This window comes from Cryptomeria japonica, chromosome 2 (genome assembly GCF_030272615.1).
Source record: "Cryptomeria japonica chromosome 2, Sugi_1.0, whole genome shotgun sequence".
NCBI lineage: Eukaryota > Viridiplantae > Streptophyta > Pinopsida > Cupressales > Cupressaceae > Cryptomeria > Cryptomeria japonica.
The window spans coordinates 587,048,250-587,071,240 of record NC_081406.1 but is presented as its reverse complement, the minus strand read 5'-3'; the positions used below and the strand labels follow the sequence as shown (position 1 = coordinate 587,071,240).

The 22,991-nt window shown below is 33.7% G+C and overlaps 1 protein-coding gene across 2 annotated transcripts in view; it reads left to right on the top strand.

The window, feature by feature from the left end:
• LOC131051865 (truncated transcription factor CAULIFLOWER A) overlaps positions 1–7,210 on the top strand; it is a 118,189-nt gene extending 110,979 nt beyond the window's left edge. Inside the window, exons 3-8 of one of the 2 annotated variants that reach the window (XM_057986469.2) lie at positions 5,589–5,656; positions 5,763–5,862; positions 6,441–6,470; positions 6,575–6,616; positions 6,694–6,806; positions 6,978–7,210. In XM_057986469.2, the coding sequence (XP_057842452.2) occupies positions 5,589–5,656; positions 5,763–5,862; positions 6,441–6,470; positions 6,575–6,616; positions 6,694–6,806; positions 6,978–7,044 (420 nt within the window). In that variant the 3' untranslated portion in view covers positions 7,045–7,210. Of the gene's footprint in view, positions 1–5,588; positions 5,657–5,762; positions 5,863–6,440; positions 6,471–6,574; positions 6,617–6,687; positions 6,807–6,977 lie in introns of both variants that reach the window. The other variant, XM_057986468.2, reaches the window with a different exon arrangement.
• Positions 7,211–22,991: the final 15,781 nt, after the last annotated feature.

The following is a 22,991-nucleotide window of genomic DNA, read 5'->3' as shown; positions in this document are numbered from 1 at the left end:
GAAGAACCTTGGAATGACCATATAAACAAGACAATTACAGATGCAACACCAATACCATATAATAAACAAGAAGAAAAAGACCAAGGAGAACAAGGAGAACAATCAAATGAACAAGGAGGAAGTCCACAAGGAGAAAAATCACAAAGGCAAGTTGAGCAAAGAGAATCATCAAGTCCACAATTAAGTAATGACTCAAATCCTACACTTGCATCAGTGAGACCACAGATTAGAAGCAAGAAGACTAGAAGTTTGCAAGAAATTTATGATCAAGGAGATACAATAGATTTGCAATCAAACTTTGCTTTATTTGCTCAAGATCCCATATATTTTGAAGATACAATTACGAAAAAACATTGGATAAATTATGCAATGAATGATGAAATGGAATCAATTGAGAAAATTGATACATGGGAATTAGTTGATTTGCCTAAAGATAAAGAATGCATAGGTGTAAAATGGGTTTATAAAACTAAGTATAAGGCAAATGGAGAAGTTGGCAAATTTAAGGCAAGATTAGTAGCTAAGGGATTTGCACAAGAATATTGAGTTGATTATAATAAAACATTTGCACATGTAGCAAGACTTGATTTTATTAGAATGGTACTAGCTATTGCATCTCAAAACAATTGGAAGGTTTATCAAATGGACGTCAATCAACTTTTTTAAATGGGTATTTGAAAGAAGAAGTTTATGTGGAGCAGGCACCAGGTTATGAGAATTTGAGATGACAGATTTGAGTTTGATGAAATATTTTATTGGCATTGAAGTTACACAAAATGATAAGGGCATTTTTCATTTGTCAAAGTAAATATGCAAAAGATGTTTTGAAGAAAAGATAAATACAAAGTTGTGTCATGTTTCAGGCTAACTTATCAGCAAAAGTGAATTTAAGTATTTCTAACTAAAAATTAATTTTAGTCAAACATATGGTCTATATAGATTCATTATAGCCAAGTTATATATGGACCATAACTTTTCCAATTTGAAGTGTCTACTAAATGTATATTTTATACCCACTTTGGATCTAATTGTAAAAAAAAAAAAAAAATTAAAAAACTTGATGTTTCAACAACTCCTACTCTTATTAAAGAAATAATTGACATTTTCACTGCTTCCCCTGAACCCAGCAAACCAGAGAAACTCATGATCATGACGCAAAAACTTTCCGAGAATGTTGAGGTAATGAAATGCAACCATGAACAAAGGATTGATAAGGTGGAACAATCCATGGCTCAGATTGAGAAAAATCTCAAGAACAATAACATTGAGGGACTTGAAAAGATTAATAATATGGTTGCTGATTATAGATCCTATCACAGTGATCCAGTGAAAGATCTTGGAGGAGATAATATGGCTGCTGGAGATAACAAAACCACTGGACCCAGTTCCAGAACCAGGAGCAAAAGCAACAACAAGGGTACCTCCAGATTCATCATGGAGGAGCTTGAGGAAATCAACAGGATTTCCATCCAAAAGAATAAGGATCTGGTGCTCTCGCTTAACTGAGAGATTTTTCTTTTGCTTTGGCTTGTTTGTCTGCGTTTCCTTTATTTTAGTTTCTGTTCGGGGTTGGTCCCTTGTTTTGCTGCTATTTCTTGTCGGTTTGGTTGTTGACCGGCTATTGTATCTTTAGGTTTCAGGTCCTTGTAAAACCCATTTATCTTTATAAAAAACAACTCCTACTCTTATAGATAATAATTTCTTTGAAATGGAAAAATACCCTTTTATAGATCTATAAGTGAAATTTTCAAAATATATATCTTTTAATATTTTAATTAGTTTTTATAGTTTATATTTCATTTTTATTGAAAGTAGGTCATCAACACTAAAATATAAGGTTGATTATCTTGTCAAGGAAAAATACTAAAATTTGTTAAAGATATTTGAAAAAAATATGATGCAGTAGAGAAAAGAATCTATGTCAAGATGATATAATTCTTTTCTAATTTGGATAAATAATTAATAAAAAAGTTGGTGGGAATTTGAAAGAGTTATATTTCAACTCGCACAACTTTTCAAATTTATTAAAAAATAGTAAAAAATATATCCATGCACTAAAGTTTCAAGTTATCAATATACACAAAAAAATTGATGAAAAAAATGAAAATTTACTAATTAAAGTGTGGTGGCTTGTGTAACTTCAATTTCAACATTTTATCAACAACTAAATTATAGTGTTTACTTTATAAAAAACTACATTCAAATATTTTTGTTAAAATTACAAACATAAAATAGACAAAAGAATATAAATTTTATTAGTTTACATCATTTCAAAATTCAAAACATATATTTCAATTTCGATTGGTTTACTTTAAAAATTTGAATCAACATTGACCATTTCCTTTATAAAAGTGTGACACAAATTTGTACTTTACCCTTACACCTGTGACAATAGGCACAAAACTATAAGTAGAGAAGATAATGAGACCTATTTTGATTCAATTATATTCAAAAAACTGGTTGGTAGTTTGATGCATCTCACTGCAACTTGGCCAAAGATTCATTTCTAGATTCATGGATGCACCAAATAATTCACATTGGCAAGTAGGAAAAAGATTATTGAGGTATATTGTAGGAATTATGAATCATGAGATATTGTATTCTACTTCAAATAATTTTTAGTTGGTTGGATATACAAATAGTGATTTTGCAAGAAGTATTGATGATAGAAAGAGCACATCTGGATATGCATTTCATCTTGGAATAGGTGTTGTAGCATAGACATCAAAGAAGAAGCCAATAGTAACAATTTCATCAGCAAAAGAAAAGTATGTGGCAGGAACATCGACAACATGTCAAGTAGTATTGATGTGAAGAATCTTGAATGATCTAATGCTCGAGCAAGAGGAGCCTACTACAATCTATTGTGACAACAATTCCACCATTGCACTATCAAAGAATCATGTTTTTCACAAAAGGACAAAGCACGTCGACACTAGATATCACTTCATTCGTGAGTTGGTGAACAATGGAGAGATCATCCTACAACATTATAGATCAAAAGAGCAACTTATAGATATATTCACCAAAGCATTAGCACAAGAACTATTTGAGTATTTAAGAGACATATTGGGCATTGTAAATATTGATGTAATTAGTTGTTGATAGTAGAAATCAGGGGAGAGTGTTAGAAATATAAATATAATTTCAACTATAGATGTTGGCCTACGTTTCTAGAATATTCCTTATGATGGATTATTGTAAATATATTTTTATTTTGTTTTGTATATGTCAGCTCTCTCATAGGTTCTAGAGTTTTCTTATTGCCTTTATAATATTATATAAAACCATATTGTAAATCATATTTATGCCAGCAATACAAAAACCAGTTTTATTGTTTGCCATAGGACATTGGTATTGATTGTTTTTCTTCTGTCCCTGCCCACCAACAATCCACATATTTCACCCAACTTGCAATATCCCTATTCTTAAATATATTCGTACAATGTGAATTTGATTTTAAGCAATCGTTCACTACCAATAATATGTGATGTATCTCATTCACAACAGAAATGGTTTAATCATGGAGTGTGGTGGTTCTTTTTAATTAAGATAAGCATCTTGTTCCTGATTTCTCATCATGAATGTTGACATTGTAAAGCAATTGTTATACTTTTGAATACTGACACTTTCAATACTAAAATCTATAAAGGTGCTGTAAAGAATGAAAATATGCAAAATCAGAATAAAATGAAGCATTAACATAATAATTTATCTTGGTGAAACTTAATACGGAAAAAAACGAGGGGAGTTAATTGCTCTTCATCTCCATTATAACATTATGTAAGATTTACGACTGAATTCATTGATCTTCCATGAGTAAAATATAATTTCAAGAACATACAATGCCCTAAATAATTGCCGAAGGAAACAAAAGTATCATGCATCATTGAATGTATTTGTTCAATTGACCTAGCTTCACTTTTGTATTAGCCAATACAAAGTGTTTATTAATCACTTTAACTTTAGCTAAATGGGAAGTTAAGCTTAAAATGTTTGGAGGTGTTCCATAATCTTTGGTTTTGTGGATGTTAAGAATCTTCTGCTCCATAATCTTTGGTTTTGTGGATGGTATTTTTAGATAGGGTAGCTTGAATGTTGGGGAGTTGTTAGGTACCATGAAAGGTGGGGAGTTTGCTTGTTGGAAATTCCATTGGGTTAGGTTAGATATTGAAGTGTTATGACTTTTCATTTTTTCATGAAAAATGAAGATTATGGAGGGTCTCCTCTTAAATGGCTATTGAGCTTTTATTTTGAGACACAATGCATTGGTAATGTTTTGGCATCGATTAATGGACTTCCTGGGTTGCTGTTGGAATGTTAGGAGGTCTTGATCCACATCACCTGTGGATCACCTACACTATTGTATTTGTCAGATTTATTGTTTTATTGGAAGGGGATAAAGCACTCCCTACTATGATTACCTTATCTCTTAAATTAGGTAAAAGGGTATGACTGATTGTCTATAAGGATTCCCCCACTACTTTGCCATAATCGCCTCATTGTTGGTTGTGCATGAGCAATGGGAGAAAGCAACCTTTAGAATCGAGAAGAAATTAGTTGAATCTAGTTGAAACTAGGGGTTTGGGGAAGACTCAAGTGAGGCCTTCGATTATAAGGGGAAGTTGTCCAACTGAATTAAAAAAAGAAAAAGTTGGGAGAGAGGCTTCATATTGCTTTATGTTCTTATGATTCTAAAGTTGGAATTGAAAGAGAGACAACAACTAGAAATGGAATTTTCTTGTCTCTTTTGTTCCTTCGATTTTATGCCTGCATCTGATGTATTTAGCATCTTTTGATGTGGTGTTCATTGTTTGTTGTTGCTTTGCAGTCTTGTGTTTCTTTGTATTGGTCAGGTTTTATCAAATTATCAGTCTTATTTTATAAAAACAATATTCAAATGACATTAAGATTAAAAAATGACAGAAAAAATATAGTATAAAATGCTGTAAATTAGGATTGGTTGATCCAAGCCAGTTCAGTTATGTCACTGTCAAAATAAATCCATAAAATTACTCTTGAATTAAAGAAAACTAATAATCACATCTTAATAAGTTATATATATACGACTTTAGCTTAATTGACATTAAAATCTGTCTCATCCCATTGTTTTGGAACTACCCTGAAAATTAGCTTGGTCTTCTCACCCTTGCCCAACAAAATCAATGAGACCATTGTCCAAAGTTTAAACATCTTAGATTCACATATTAAATTCCTCAAAGGCTTAATAGCTATTTTAATTGTCTTTCAATTTTTTCCTTTTAGGATTTCAGGGGTGATTTTCTTCTATAACTTCTTCTAATCATAGACCACCCTTCGTTTGACACGTCTGTATGACATTTACATGCACTCCTGACGTTGATACATTGGAGAAGATGGTTGAAAACTAGGACCTCTCTACCAGGCTGACAATTATAACTCTAATTAAATTTTCTATGTTGCTTCTTTATACATTTCAAAGCAAATCGGTTCAACAAATAATTATTTTGGATGTGTCTATTAAGCCAAGGATAGGGAAACACCCTTGGCCAGCTTACTCTTGTAGTATGATGGAGATGATCGTGCTTAATTCTGCTGTCATTGTGTAGTCATCATCTCAGTCAGAAAAGGTGGCAGAATTGATGCAAAAGATACAGGTCACGGAGAAAATGGTTAGGTAAGCTTACAACGGCTGCATGCCTAGTATTGTCTCTTAGCGTCTTAGTATCTTACATGATCTAATTTTTACGAAGAACACAATTTCGTTCTACTTTTCTTGTCAGGAATTTAAAGGGCGAGGAACTTTCTTCTTTGGGTCCTAATGACTTGGAGCAAGTGGAGCGCCAGATTCAACTAGGAATGAATAGAGTAAGAGCGAGAAAGGTAACTCTTTTTCATGTTGCATATTGATTTTTTTTTGAGTTATAGAAGTGAATTTTAACAAATTAATGGTACTAATGTAAAAAGAATTGTATGTGGTGGTTGTTGGATTGTGAAGTCAATATGGATCTCATCTAGTAACTCTCATATATGTCATACATGTAATTGTGCGATTCATACTTATCATATTTAGTAAGTTATTTTCAATTACAAGTTTGCAATCAATTGTTCTATGCTGTTCGAAGTCATGTTTTGAAGTACAGTTTTGAGATTGTTGTAACTGTGTAGATTCCTGAAAATCAATATCATATATATTTTGTCCGTAGTTTTTTTCTTGGTCTAATTTTGCCAAATTTTTCTACATAAATCTGAATATTATGTGTTATTGTTCTTCTCTATAATTGTTTACACTTATATTTTTTCTTACAGTAATAAACATAAATAATAAAAAATAGAAAAATATTAAATAACTTTGATTCCACCTATAAATATAAGAAATTGTATGTAAGACATGATGCCGATTGTGGCATCTGGAATTTCCTTTCTTCAGCTTAATTGATAACTGTTAGGCTATGTGACAGAACCAACTTGTGGAGGAGATCCAAAGGACGGTACGAGCAATATATAATCTAGTTTTTTCTTTGTTAATTCATTGGTTAAAGTAATTCTTCTATGTGAATCGACTCTCTAATGACTTACTGCTGTAATAATTCAGGCCAATGACTTGCAAAAAGATAATGATGAACTACACAAAATGGTACGTCCAGAAATTAATGTCGTCTAGTACTGTATTTATCATTCTACAGAATGTAATTATCTACCTTATAGATGCAGCTCTCTGAAGAGCGGAGATATGCAGAGAGAATTGTCAATGATAATGTTAGAATGCCATCAACTGGAATAGCTAGCAACCTTTGGCAGCAAAACTTTCAACAACCATGGCAGAGGTAAATTCTTTTCTTCCATTATTTGGAGTTTAACAAATGTAGTGCTGATTGTTTGCTTTGGATCCTATTTACTTTGATTCCTTTTTCTTGGTATTTTGTCTATGAAAAGCACATATAGATTTACTATCACCTTAAATGAAACTTATCATCGAATTGTATGAATGTTCGCAGAAATCATTCGTTGGTATGTCTACCTGAGCAGGAGCACCGTCTCACCGTACTGCAAGGATGGCGGTGATCCAAACTATTTATATACGAAACAATGTGGTCATATTTCATTGCAACTATTTGATGTAATAAAGGAATTAGTTTTAAATGCTCGAGGAGCCAAAAGGTCATGGATAGATAATCCTAACGTTTCAAATATTTTTTGATATCTATATAGAAGCTGTTCTTGTTTTATTAGATGAAATTATTTTTTTTTAAGATTTTGTATATGTTCATTTGTTAAAAATATGACATTTTTTAAGTTAATTATGAAGCTGTTGTCACTGGAAAATGCATTTTTATTAAACTCGGTTCAATATTTTAAAGACAATAGAAATGTTCTTTCAAGTGTAAGACCTTGCTAACTTGAAATCAGACTATCAAAGAAGGTTGGTTCCTTTCCAAGTCTAAAAGCATGGGTTGATCTAATTGAACAGAGTTTAAAACTAAAGGTTCGTAGAGAAAAAGGTAGAACTTACTCTAATGATTCGTAGAGAAAAGGTAGAACAAAATTATGCAAAAGGAAAGATGGTGATATACCATGACTTATGGTGATTTGTCAGAAAATAGTAAAAACACATTCATACGTCAAATGAAAGAATGTGGAACATACAAGAATGATGAGAAAAGATGAAAATAAAATAACCTTTTATTAGCTTCAAGGCATTGAGCAAGTTTTTAACATCTTTAGAAAGGGTAAAATATAGGTTTCGAAGGTAATTTCTCCATTGTCTGTCTTATGTTGGAATTGAGAACTACCTCCTGAAAATGAGGACAGTTGGGTCCTTAATACCCATAGAGCAGAGCATCAAAGGTGCAATCGATTTTTGATCCATTGCAGGTATAGTGAAGAAATCGTGTCAATGGTTTAGGCGTCACTTTGATCAGTGTTCTACAAAAGAATGTCATTTCAAATTCTGATCAGGCCATTTACAAATGTGGAAAGAACATCCAGTGGACCTCCGCCTTTCCTCTGAATTATCGACATTTAGAACGTGGGCACTTTTAAATCTTCTTTCTTCCTCTCTCTTGCTTTTGGTGTGTGGCATTTTTGCCAAGATGGACAACATACAAACCATGTCAACATCTGAGAAAGTTCGTTAAATCACGAACTTATCGATATGATATTCCTTTTAGCTATTTTAATTTGGAACTACTAGAGTAGAAGGTCCTAGGACATAGGATTTGGTCATCTCATCAGTATATGGGGATAATTTGGTTGTGATAAGGCTAGTATTAAGCTTAAAGTGAGCTATGAGAGGGGACACTAAATAAAGGATCTAAAAAGGATTGTGAAATTGTAAAGGAGTTACAATTTACTATACTATACTTAGACCCCACTTTAGTGAAGTGTGAACTTATACTCATGATAAAGTAGAGAGAGAGAGAGAGAGCAAGCCCCAATATTCCAAAATTATTGTTGACCTTATAAATTCAATGACTCCCATCTCATGAAAATAAGGAATTTCATTGGGGATAGTAGTTGTCTCCTCACTCTCTTACCACAACGGAGAGAAAATCATACTTACAAAGAAGGAAACAAGTTGGCGGAAGCCCTAGATAATACAAGTCTATAATTTTACGAATAAAAAGACTGGCTGAATGATGAGAATATTCTCCTCTTAATCAAGAATTTCTTATAGGATTTCTCGCGAATTTGGGGAATTGGGGAAATCTAAAATATTATACAAAATGTTAGAATTTTGGTGAAGGCATGCATGCAAGAAATTGCTAAAGTTTGAAACTAAAACAAACATAAAATAGTAAAAGGAACGTCAAATGATTTCAAGTTGAAGATTTTGTAAGTTTTTCTCTCTTTTTTGTTACACTCAGGGGATCCAATTTTGACATGTTAGTTTAGTTATGTACAGTGATTTAAATGAGGGATGAAACCATAAAATAATAGTGATGTTTGTAGGATGGTTTTCTGATAATCATAAATCTATTGGTTTCATTAGTCTAAGCGTAAGTTAATGAAAGCGACATGTCTAGTCTCCACTTGAACAAAACACGTGAAATAATGGGAACAAGAGTCTTAGCTTAGAAATGTAAACTAAGAATTTAATCAATCACTATTTCTACTTTTCGTTCAAGGAAGATAATCAACGAGATCTAACTCCGCTCCCAAAGGAAAGTTGGATGTTGTATATGATTATTTCCTCTTTTGTATTATTTATTTGTTGATTGGATGTGAGGATGCAAGAATTAGGTAAAATGTTAGGAAGTTGACAAGATTCAACATAAACAGATCATAAAACAAGCATAGAAGTATAGATCTAGAAATGAGATATAGAGAGGAATCTATCATTGAAATCTTAGCTTGAAAATGTTGATAATATATGCTAGTCATGCTCTGTAGATCACTCCTTTAAAAATTCAACCAAAAATTATTTGTCATTGTATGTGCAAATTGGCATAGACTAGTTATTTTTGCATGTTTAAAATCTGGAATTGTATGTCTTAGTCTACCCTTTACAACTACACAACTTTCGACTATTCGATCTATAACCTAGACACAAAAAAGAAGAAAATTATTGTGTTGTATAGGGGCTTGGCTAAGTCAAACCCTAAGTAGTAATTAACCTTCGCTACATCAATAATGTTTAAAAGAGATCTCACCCCTCTTAGGGAAGAGGTTAAAAACATTAAGGAAATGTTGAGTTGAAATGATATCACCTTAGGCTTGATGATGATGGTGATGCAATGCTCTTTGGATAAGTCGTTCAAGGGTTTATGTAATAACTTGGAATGACAAGACATAAAAGAATCAATCATGAAAAGACATTTGTATGTACGTGAAGTTGTAGGTTGCTTCTCCATAATACTTAGATCTGAAGTCCATTGTCAAAGATTTGGAATTCATGAACTTTCTAGATGATAAAATGACATAGATATCATGCATTTATATAAGTATCTCAAGGTATTTCCTATTGTAGACCAAATTTCAATAGCCATATCGAAATAATAAAATTAGATAACATATGGCACAAATCAACACTCACACATGTTTGATTTTGGGCTCTTTTTTGAGGGAGTATGGTGCTAGGTTTCCTAGTCCACCCAAAACAAGAATAGAAAAGGATGGAACTGCTAGAGTAGAAGGTCCTAGGACATAGGATTTGGTCATCTCATAAGCATATGGGGATAATTTGGTTGTGATAAGGCTAGTAATAAGCTTAAAGTGAGCTATGAGAGGGCACACTAAATAAAGGGTCCAAAAAGTATTGTGAAATTGTAAAGGGGTTACAATTTACTATACTATACTTAGACCCCACTTTAGTGAAGTGTGAATATATATATATATATATATATATATATATATATATATATATATATATATATATAGAGAGAGAGAGAGAGAGAGAGAGAGAGAGAGAGAGAGAGAGAGAGAGAGAGAGAGAGAGAGAGAGAGAGAGAGAGATGTCACCAAGTTTGGAGAAGAAGCCCCAATATTCCAAAATTATTGTTGACCTTATAAATTCAATGACTCCCATCCCATGAAAATAAAGGATTTCATTGGGGATAGTAGTTGTCTCCTCACTCTCTTACCACAATGGAGAGAAAATCATACTTACAAAGAAGGAAACAAGTTGGCGGAAGCCCTAGATAATACAAGTCTATAATTTTATGAATAAAAAGACTGGTTGAATGATGATAATATTCTCCTCTTAATCAAGAATATCTTGGTCAAAGATAGACAAGTGGTATATATTAATCATGCCAGAATATCTTGGTCAAGACTGGCTTCAACAAGAAGAGAAGAGAAGAGAGAAGAAAATAGATAAGATGTCTGCATATATACAAAATGTAATTCATAGGATAAACATAGAATTGGGTTTTGGATCCAAACTAGCAGCAGAACCAGCAATAGTTAGTGCTCCTGAGGATATGAGGCCTGAAACTTTCGTTTCTCCTATCACTTCTGATTCTGATCCAGAGGACAACCAACATCTAGCATTCATAAGGGTACAGAGGAAGAAAGTAGACCAGTCTCCGATAGAGGAAAATAAGGTGGAGCCAAGAAGGAAGCTTGTAAGAAAGACAACAAAACCTACTTCATCCCCACCTCCCGCAAGAAAACCTATTCAAAAGAGGCAGCCTGCTCCATCCACTCCGGCACCCCTCAACAAAAAGAAGAAGAGTGATGATGCTACTAAATCTGGTAAGGCTAAAATGACCTGTGCTGAATTGATTGATGAAATAACCAATGATGGAATTTTGAAGGATGTATCTATTTATTATGAAGATTTAGAGGATAATGAGAAGAATGAGATTGAAGAGGCAATTTTGTTACACATAGATATATATATAAGAAAGGCTTAGTAGAAATTTTGAAGGAAATTCCTCTCACTGTACAATAAATTAGATGCTAGAAGACTTGACGTAGTCAAGAGGGATAGAGAAATTAAGGAAGTAGAACTTTTGAGTATGCATGGTTCAATAAATAATGAGGAAATGAAACGATGCATTGATGTTGCAAACGTGATAGTTTTTAGTAGTAAACCCCGACAAATAAGCCTAATGATGGGCATAATTAATGAGCTTGTAAATGAGACCAAAGATGGTTGGACCAAATTCTTCCAAAAGAATCTTGACTTTCTCACCTCCCAAGAAGAATTTGTAAAAGCAACAACTTCCACCATCCCAGACAGATCTAAAGGAAAAGGTACTTTGGATAGTTCAGCTCCAATTTTGAATAAATCGACAGTAACTATATGTATACAGACACCACCAATAGTAAAGAAGAGTGTACAGTTTATACTGGTAAAAACTATTTTTGAGCAAGGCAATGTACAAGGCACTGAGAATATTGTGGATAATACTTCACCGATAGTACTTGATACTGCACCATGTGGCGAAGCCACCGGTGCTAAGGAGGACAAGGTAAAGCGAATTGAGACTATACAGATAGTTAATATTGATTTCCTAGCAAAGGTTTTGGTAATTGACACTTTTAAAGTTGAGAAGAAATCAATCATTAAGATGAGTCCCACTGAGTTAATGATGATGGCTACTTAGAAACTAATAAAGAAGGGATCGACAGATAAAGGAATAATAGATCACTCGATCATAGTTTTACATAGATTAATTCCTGATTGTAAGATTTAAAATGAAGCAAGCCCTTTTGGCAAGCTTAAGGCATTAACTGAGCATATATCTAACAAATTTCAATCTTTGAGGCAAATTTCAGACCGACAGGCACTTGAGAGATTTACTATGGCTAAGAGAGCCGCTTTTGATCAGATTATTGAAACAGAGAAGAAGAAAATTGAAGGAAAATTGGTTCTTATTGATAATTGTTTGAAATAGTGTACAAATATCTACAGCGTTTGTTGTAACATTGAAACTCTTACAATAAATGTTGATAGGAGATTAAAGGAATTACATGATAAGATAGCTAACATTGCAAATTCTTTTGATGGATTGACCTCACTAGCAACATCTGTTGATGGTCAAATTTTGTCTTTGGAGAACGAAATTTTTGCTTTTGAAAAGGTTAGAGAAAAGATCATTCAGAGAGCAAGGAGTCTTAGAGGGTTGGTGAGTCCATGATTGGATTCACTCGGTGTACATAAGAGAGAATGTATGGATATGATTGCTAAGACCACATCGACAGAAGTCTCAGAGAAGGAAACACTTGCACACTTATTGAGTGGATTGGTCTCCATATCTGAAACCTTCAAATCCATATGGGATACAAATTTGCAGTTGTTGGACAGGGCTTACTCAGAAATTTAATCACTATTTCCACTTTTCATTCAAGGAAGATAATCAACAAGATCTAGCTTCACTCCCAAAGGAAAGTAGGATATGAGTATTTCCTCTTTTGTTTTATTTCTTTGTTGATTAGATATGAGGATGCAAGAACTAGGCAAAATGTTAGGAAGTTGACAAGATTCAACATAAACAGATCATAAAACAAGCATAGAAGGATAGATCTAGAAATGAGATATAAAGAGGAATCTATCACTGAAATCTTAGCTTGAAAATGTTGATAATGTATGCTAGGCGCCCTAGACTTGGAGGTGCTTTCATCAAATAAAACTTCAAATTTCAAATTGGGATGCTCTGTAGATCACTCCTTTAAAAATTCAACCAAAAATTATTTGTCACTGTATGTGCAAATTGGCATATACTAGTTGTTTTTGCTTGTTTAAAATTTAGAACTGTATGTCTTAGTCTACTCTTTTCAACTACATAACTTTCGATTGTTAGATCTATAACCTACACACAGAAAAGAAGAAAATTATTTTGTTGTATAGGGGCTTGGCTAAGTCAAACCCTAAGTAGGACTATGTTGCTAGACACCCTAGTCCACTAAAACTATGGTGCTAGGTGTCTCTAAGGACCATCATAATTTCGAAATAACATAATTTATAATATACACATAATTAAGAATATATCATTGCCACGTGTCTAGATATACAAGGTTAGAGACAATAAATTACATTTCAACATATAAAGTCAAATTACATAGGTTGACAAGAAGATAAACATAAGGAAACATATACCTTTACACTAAACCACAAGGTCAAATACAATGAATACATATTGTACAAACATGAAGACCACCCTGACATGAACTCCCAACACATCTCTCCATCGAGCACATCATGGGCGACAACATTGTCGGAGCGCGTTTCCACCCTACCATGAAGTAGTTACACTTCCCTGGAATCTTTCATGACACGAAAGATATCCAACCCAGCACGAGGTAGGCTAGCAATGCAATACTGGCAAGAGTAATGGAACTTGTGCAACTAGCATGATATATCCACATTCTAACACTAATGCAACAACATCATGGGCACACACCATGTATACAACATACATAGTAGACAAAGCATCAATCCATGCATTTCCTATTTAAAAATTACTCACAAACATTAGCCAGTCATGTACACTAGCATATATTTATACAATGAAAATCTATGATGTATACAAAGCTTGCAAAAGCATACATACACTTGCAAGACACATAAGTGTATACATAATCAAATAGGAGAAAATATATTTTAATATCTAATTGAATAAAAGACATATTTTAATCAAATAATGAACCACAAGCTTTCACATTTTTATGAAGATAGGAGAAACAACCTTTTCTTATCTATGTAACATCTTGACAAGATCTTAGTCTCATCTCAATTGTAAGGAAAGAGGTAATGACTTCTTATTAATTTTCAATCATAATGAAACAAGACATATGTATGCAACCATGCATTTATAAGCATAAGAGGTACAAAATAACATATAAGAATATTTGCAAGATCAGACATAAATGATTTCGTTTATTCATAAACATTGACCTACTTATCAAGAATTTAAAACAACTTCACTATCAATTATTCTAAATGATGTCTTTATCATCAAGTCAAGAGTCAATAAAGAATATGTCCACACATCTAGAATAATGACACACATTTAAGTACTTAGGCTACGATATGCATTGAAAGCCACACAATGAAAATGTTCAATTTTCTATAATTTGACAATTAATTCATCTTGCCTTTCTAAATCAGCTTTTTTTTTGTATATCTTCGTAACTAAAATTGTTTTCATTCATCTCTATATCCATAAGCATTAAGAAAAGATAAATAATAACATTCATACTATGAATATCACTCAACTTTACTTAATGAAGCACTTGAAATGATATCTCTTCAGTTACACTCTAAACAAGGCATTAGAATTATGCAAAATCATTAGTATCTAAATAAGGCTGCTGGTTTTAAGTTTATATGTTTTTTTTTTTTTTTTTTTCAAATGGATAAGCTAAATCATTTGACATGAAACAATATGAAATCTATTCACACATGCACTTTCTTTAGGTTGTTTATATATAAATTAGTTTGCACAAATACATATAAAAAATTGGATTTAGACATGTCTCATCATCTATTTGACTACATGGTAAAAATAAAAAAAATATAGTCTAGTGTAATACCCTAAAATTGGTCATCTAAACCATGGGCCCCTAATCTTGACAACATCACCAAGGTCCTAACTAAAGGCAATTAAATCAATCTTGAGCACATTATTAATTTCTAAAATCATTAAATGTCACATGGCAAATTAATCAACCAGTATTAATTAAATATTTGTTTAATTAATTAAATCATTCCAAGTAAATCATTTAAAAACAATTATCCTATTTATTTTATTGTATATCCTAGCATATTTAATTAAATAAATCAATTTGCCATTAAATCATTAAAAAAGGAATTAATTGACAAAAAAAGAATTGAAATTTCAGAAAAGAAAGCAATTGGAGATAATCTTGAAAAACAAATTAAAATTTGATAAATAATCTCAAAGAAAACAATTAAAACAATTAAATATTAAAATTGAATGAAAGAGAGAATAAATTAGTTTTTCCTAATTTTATCTTAATTTTAGTTTAATTTCCTTTAAAACTGAGAAAAGAATCCAATCACATCAATTCACCTGGATTGTGCTTCCTCTTGGAAAATCTTGACCGCTCATCATTATTTGATCTCAACCGTTGGTTTCTTTCTGAATTTTCTATAAATTCAAGCTCTCATGTCTCATTCAAAGATCCTGAAGAATATACTGTTATTATGCTTCTTTTGCTCTAAGTTCATTGAGAATTTAAATTTATATATTGCATATTAGTTATTTCATATCGCTTATATCATTTAGCTTAAATATTCATATATTGCTTAAATCATGTTAGATTAATCTTGCATATCAAGCTTATATCGTGCATCCATTTAGCTCATATTCATGCTCATATAGATTTTAAAATCCTTCGTTTAGGTGTTGTCTAGTCACTGGATAGCTTAGCAATCTGAGAGCAATCTAAACTCACATCTACTAGAAGGCAATGGGTCACTTTGTAATGATTTATTATTTATTGATTATTGATTTACTAACCATGCATCTAATGACTTAATTGAAGTGTTGTGTATTACAGATGCAGATACAGGTCCACTTTTCACACACATTTTTGGCACCCACCGTGGGGCATAAGACTACTTTTTTTTCGGCCTCCAAGACTAACTGTTTAATTTTATTTTTATTTTCAGATTTTTGACTTTTCGGATTTTTTTCGTACAGTTTCTGCATAATATCGTACAACATTTCCTATATGACAGAATGACAAACTACAATTATAGTACGATGCTGTACTAATTATCGTACGAGTCAGTGAGAATTGTCGTACGAGTCTGTATTCTGTTAGGTTAAAAGCAAGTTTCATTCTTTAGGTTTTCTGTTCAATTTTGATTACACTGACGCTAACCCTGGGTGGTTATGTATTTATCTGAAGAATTTTTACAGCCTAACTAGTTTCTTGCAGAACGTTTTTCAAAGAATTTATCAATCACACTGACGCTTGTCAAAGAACAAAGACAATATGACTACTGATTCATTATCTTTGCAGGTTGCTTGAGGAGATTCGAGAAAAAATTGTGTATTTATTAAATTCATTTTTTAGGCACCTAACTTGCTATCTGGTTAAAGAACAAATTTGTATTTCGTGTTTTAATAAAATTATGAGATGTAGGAGAGTATGCTCTTGTCTGTATAGACAATAAAAAATCCAGACCCTTGAGGCGTTTTCTTTAAGTTTGAGATTTGTATATCTTTAGTGGGCCTGCCCTCCCGAGGAGCTAATAACTCTATAGTCATTACGACCAGTGAGAGAGGAACGACCCAAGTGGGAATGGCTAAACGCCAAGTACTCCAACCCACTATAAAAAAACATGATTTGATGAAAATAAAGTCAACAACAGTGCTCGGGAATAGCTCTCCTCTGTACCTTTGGGTATATTAAACCTTGGTTTTCAAGGCTGGGAGACCTCTTAATTGAGTTTATACCTCGACGTGCCGAACAGACCCCTTACTAGTTCCAATTCAAAATAGAAGCTACCCGGTTCACCTCCGAAAGGGGGATAATCTTTGTGCAAGAGAGATAGTAACTCTCCCAAGATACTTGTCATTTCCCCATTAGCTTTTGGAGTCGGCTAATACACTGTTGAGAATCCATTGTGTGAGACTCAACGGTCGTATTCTAATTAGCTATTGGGTGTGTACCTGAGTCTACAAGCAAAGGTTTTATTCTCTCACCAATTTCCATAGGGTTTGCATGCTGTGATTGGAGTTATTATTCATATTATTTAATTTTTGTGTTTTCATCCCTAAAACTAAAACTCGAATACCAAAATTGGAGATAACAATCAGCAACTCAGTGATCAAAACTCTATCAGTGTCACAAACTGGTATACCTTAGCTGTCAAAAACTCAGTTCGCCTCTAAACTGGTCATCATTAGTTAGTGAAAATTTAGTCTGTTTTAAAACTGGTCATACTCAGTCATTGAAAACGCAGAATTTAGCCTATGTCCAATAAACAGTCGTATGAGTCTTTTGATTTATCGTCCTATTTCATTTTTTGTGTCATACGATATTCCATCAGTCCTAACAGTCTATCGTTTGAGCCTTCATCCTGTGTCGTACGAGCCCTTATTTTCTGTTGTTTGGTTCAGACAATTGTCATTTTAGCTTGAATCCTGTGTCATACGATAAAACATTGCATTTATCAGTTTGTCGCTTTAGACATACCCATCTGTCATATGGTCTTAGGCAGCAACTCGTACGAAATACTATTGTTATCATCTTCAAGCTATTACACTGTCGTCTGGTACTGTAAAACCTGTCATACAAATCTTTGATTTTGTCAGTCCAGAACAGTCAAACTTGCCTAAAATAGTCTACAGCAAGCATAAAACTGGTTGTCATCCTCCTGAGAATAAGCAGTCTTGATAGTGTACCCCCACCGTTGTGTTGCACTATTTTGTTGATCATCTCTAAGCTAGTTAAATCAACATCTTATCAAACCTAAGTTAACTTACATAACGTCTTACACAGGATAGATCATTCCTGAAACTAGACCAGATCTTAGTTACTTCACTCAATCACTATGTTAAACGAACAACTAGCTACAATTTGATCTTGAATTCTACAACACATCTAGCTCTCGGTCCCGTCGGTTGTAAATGCCTATTCAAACCAGAAGTTCTCACAGCAAAACAGACAAAGGAAAAGCAACATCCTTTTCATCAAACAACAATCCATTTTTTGTAGAAAAACTCATCCCAAATAGACTGTCATCGAAACAAATACTAGTTTATGATCTACCAATATTTGGTCAGCCCCTATCTCCCACCGTGTCTGGAGAAAGGCAAGAAAAACAAGCTGATAAACACAAAACTTATGACGATATCAATATCCATGATACCAACAGTGATTCCTCATCAAGTGAATCTGAACCCTCTAAACCTCTAGAAATTGATATACATAAATGTCAAAAGGATAAAGATTTCTGAAAAATGATGAAGGTTATTATGGCTAGAGAAAAAAAAGACTATTTTCTTGAACTAGCAAAACAAGGCGCTAAACTTCCTACTGGTTATGATGTGGAGACCCTCGACATGAAAGAGGAAGAGACACCATTAGGAATGGTAAACAAACAATTACAAGCATTACGAACTGAGATCACAAAACTGAAAAATAAGGATAAATCACCAAAACAATATTCCCTAGACACAATATGCCCATTTCCATTTGACAAAAAACTTTACATGCCTCCATTTCCCTCAAAAGTAGAAATGCCTAAGTTTGACAAATATGACGGGAATGCAGATCCTCAAGATCATATCAAATAATTTTGTGCTTTATGTATGGAGTTCATGTATGACCAAACGTATCTCGTGCGCCTTTTCCCGAGAAGTTTTGGGGGGCAAGCTATGGAATGGTTCTCAAGTCTACCTATGGGAATAAAATCTTTTGAAGAATTAATCCAACTATTTCTACAACAATACTCCTATAACATTCGTCACCCAGTCACTATGATAGAGCTTTGTGATACCAAACAAAAAACATGAGAGCCCTTTCTCACTTTTCTCCAACAATGGAGAAAGATGTTCTCTGGATATTCACGACCTATTCCAGATTTTGAGAAGATGGATATCTTTGTCAGCAACCTAATCCCTGCATTGAAATATAGTATCCACATGCAAGTACATCCTTCATTCAACAAAATGGTAGATAATGCCCTCAGAATGGAAGATGTGCTTATAAAAAAGGGAGACCTATAACTTTGGAAAGAAACATCGCAAGGTTCTATTTCTAAAGAAAAGAACAAATACTCAAAATACGACAAATATAACAATAGAAACGTTGTTAATGATGGACTGGTAGACATTGTTAAAGCAAAAACCAAATCCACAATATTTAACTTGGCTAGTGGCATGCAAGCACTCAAGGCAACTGAAACTGCAGCAGAAAATCCGCCAAAAAAATCAAGAGAATGGTTTAAAGAGAAACCTTGGATTTCGAAGCCTAAGCGTGATTTTACTCCTCTAGATGAATCATATGAATCAACTTTTAAAACTTTATTGGAAAATGATTTGATAACATTTCCAAACAATTCTATACCATATGATCCAGAAATTAAACCCAAATGGTGGAGAGAAAATGAATACTGTGACTACCATCAGAATAAGAAACATAACACAAACAACTGCATGAAACTCAAACATGAAATTCAAGATCTCATTGACGTTGGCAAAATCATTGTTGGAAATCACATGACTAATGCTAATCATAAGGCCTTTAAAGATCTCTGACCAACTTATGAACAAGGAGATTCCTCAAAATCCAAGGGAGGTGCTAGAGTCAATTATACCTACACTAACAACGACAACGTGATCAACATGATTGAATCTTCCCAGCCTGAATATTGCAATGTGATCATAATCAAAGATAAACAAAATCAAGCACAAACTACTAATGCTATGACCCATGCTCAAAAGAAGGCTACTCTCCAAGGAGATAGTTCCTCAACTTTCACTCAAACAACATCAAACCTACCAACTCCTTCAAACATACAAACAAACACAATCATGGCCAAACCAAAATAATTGGCTTCATCATCCTCTCCTTGTTATAGCATTGTCGAACAATTGAAAAGAACTAACACTCAAATCTCCATTTTGGAACTGCTTAAGATCTCTTCTTCTCATAGAGAGATCCTGGACAAGGCTTTGCTCACCACTAGTGTCCCTAAAGATTTAGACGTAGATCGATTTCAATCTACGGTGGGTCACCTGACTTTGCCTCATTACCTCACTTTCTCTGAAGAAGATGATAACTCACTGAACCACCCGCATAACCATCCATTACACATCGAAGCTATGATCTATAAACACCGAGTTAAACATGTTTTGATAGATGGAGGCGCTGGGTTGAATATCTGTACCTACAATCTACTAACACAGCTGTGATTTTCTAAATATGTTATTGATCCAACAAAGAAAATAATAATCAAATCCTATGATGAAGAAGAAAGAACCTCTAAAGGTCTGGTACTATTACCAATCAGGGTAGGACCTATGGAAAGAGATGTCATCTTTCAGGTCCTTGACCTTCCTCTTTCATACAACATCTTACTGGGCAGGCCATGGATTCACGAAATGAAAGAAGTACCATCTATGCATCATCAGTGCTTGAAATTTCCTTATAATGGAGTTGAAGTCAGTATTCCTGCTGATACAAGCTATACTTTCAATGCATTAACGCAGAGTGTTGATGTTTTTGTTCCTCATAATAGAGCAGCCTCTACAGCTGAAAGTTCATATTCTTTGCTAAAAGATTTAGAGAAGAAATTGAAAATCACAAACACTGACATGGATGGATACAAAATAGAACCTATACTCTTACTAATGTCTCTTCCTCCATCACCAAGACAGTCGGGAAAACCATCAGAGGTTATGAAGCCACAAACTTAAACTCCAAAAGTCATTTATGATGGTCTCTTTATACAGTCCTCTACTTCCCTTGCAGATGAAATAGAAGATGTTGTTCTCAAATATCTTTTCAAAGAAGATAGTGCAAACAAAGAAATACGATATTGTGAGATTTACCCGACATAATATGGTCTAGGCTATAAGATACTACAACGCATGGGATATTCAGGTACCGGTCCTCTAGGCAAGCGTCAATAAGGTATTGTTGAACCTATTTGGTTACAAACTAAGTCTGAAATTGATAAAGTTGGACTAGGATACGATCCAAGAAAGTCATCAAATTAGAAACATACTTCCCACCATCAACCTAAGTGGAGGAAAAAGGTACTACCTTCAACATCACAGGAAATTAATACTCAACAAACGCAGAAAGACTATGACGATGAACAAGAAGAATTGCTAACCCAGAGAGAGAAAGCATATGGTAATCAAGTTCCGATTGTATCAGATATAACACTACAGGAAGTAGAAGTCCCAAAGGATATGAGAGAAGAAGTAGACAGAATCAGAGAATTGTTTGCACCACTGAACATTACGGTCACATATACTTGTAGACAACAAGTAGATGATTCAGAAACTGATTCAAATGAGTATGAATAGGGTCTAGGCTATCTCTCAAATACATCTACTATAGAAGCCCCTGAGGAATCTAGTGATATCACAGATGGCGCACAAGCCCTGATACGCTTAAAAATGCAAAAGGAAATAGAAGAAATCAGACTAAAAAGATAAGAAGACTATGAACAACAACTGAAGGAAGAAAGGACACAAGAAAATTCTTCACCTACTAACTCTCCCTCTAATGAGATAGGACAAATTAGGTATGGAGATACAAAAGAAGAATTAGAAGCTACAGAAGCAGGACCAGTCATCAATCCAGAGGAAGCTACATGGAAAAGATGACAAGGATTAACATAACCATCAAGGTTATGTCCACAAGTGTGTCAAATGCAAGTGATCAATGAACTAACTCACGAAGGAACTTGTAGCATCAAAGATGTAGGTATTGATACTATACATACTTATACTAAATCAATTGAAGACGAGTTGGAAACTTCATCTTATGACTCTGATAACTCAGACAAAAGCTTTTTTTATAACAACTATTCAACAACATATTGTGACTACTCTATCATGAATGTTGAGATGTTGTCTATTGACCCTGTTACTGTCACACCATGGTATGCAGTCCAGTATAAAGTAGGGGACGATGCTAGGAGTAGGTTGGCTGGGTTAGGTCCAATAAATAATAACATGAACTTTGATAATTGTGTTGTAACTCTTCCTGGTCTCGAGACACATACGCAAGGTAGTCTTTTGGAACTGGACTGGTTGGTCTGAAGTCATGATGATAGTACTGTGAACTCCCTTGAACCTGTTCAAACTTTATCTTTGATATATCCTGAACTAATTGACTGTACTCTTTATAACCAACCTTTGAATATACCCATCTTCGCCAATGACTACACAGTAGCCTACTATCTTAATGCAGTGGAACTAATGAACTCTTGCACCAGTGAGAAAATCAAGAACATGATTGAAATAGACATCAAGTATCTCGGTCACAAAAATAAAAAATAAAAAAATAAGAGATCTGATGGGGAAAACCATATTGTGGCAGCGTCAGAATAAAAAAATAGTGAAAATAAAGGACGTACGTAAGGGTGAAAACCTCTCTAAGGCACCTGAAGATGAGATACTTGATATGCTGCCAAGTCACTTCCAAGAAAGGTCTTCAATATTGATTGAACCAACTCAACCAGTCAATATTGGATGTCAAGAGACACCACATATGATTCATTTAGCTCAATCACTATTAACAGAAGAGTTAAAAAAATTCAGCAACCTCTTTTCAGAAAAGAAGTTCAACTTTGCGTGGAGATACTCTGATATGCCAGGACTATATCCTGATCTCATCATGTATCATCTCTCTATTACACCAAGAGTTAAGCCAGTCAAGCAAAAACTTTGTAAGATGCATCCTCATGTGGCACTTCTAGTCAAGGTTGAGCTAGAAAAATTGCTAAAAGCTAGATTCATCAAAGCTATAGACTATGCAGAATGGATATCAAACATAGTACATGTGTCAAAGGTAGACAAATCTATTAGAGTTTGCACAGAATTCAGCGATCTCAACAAAGCATGTCT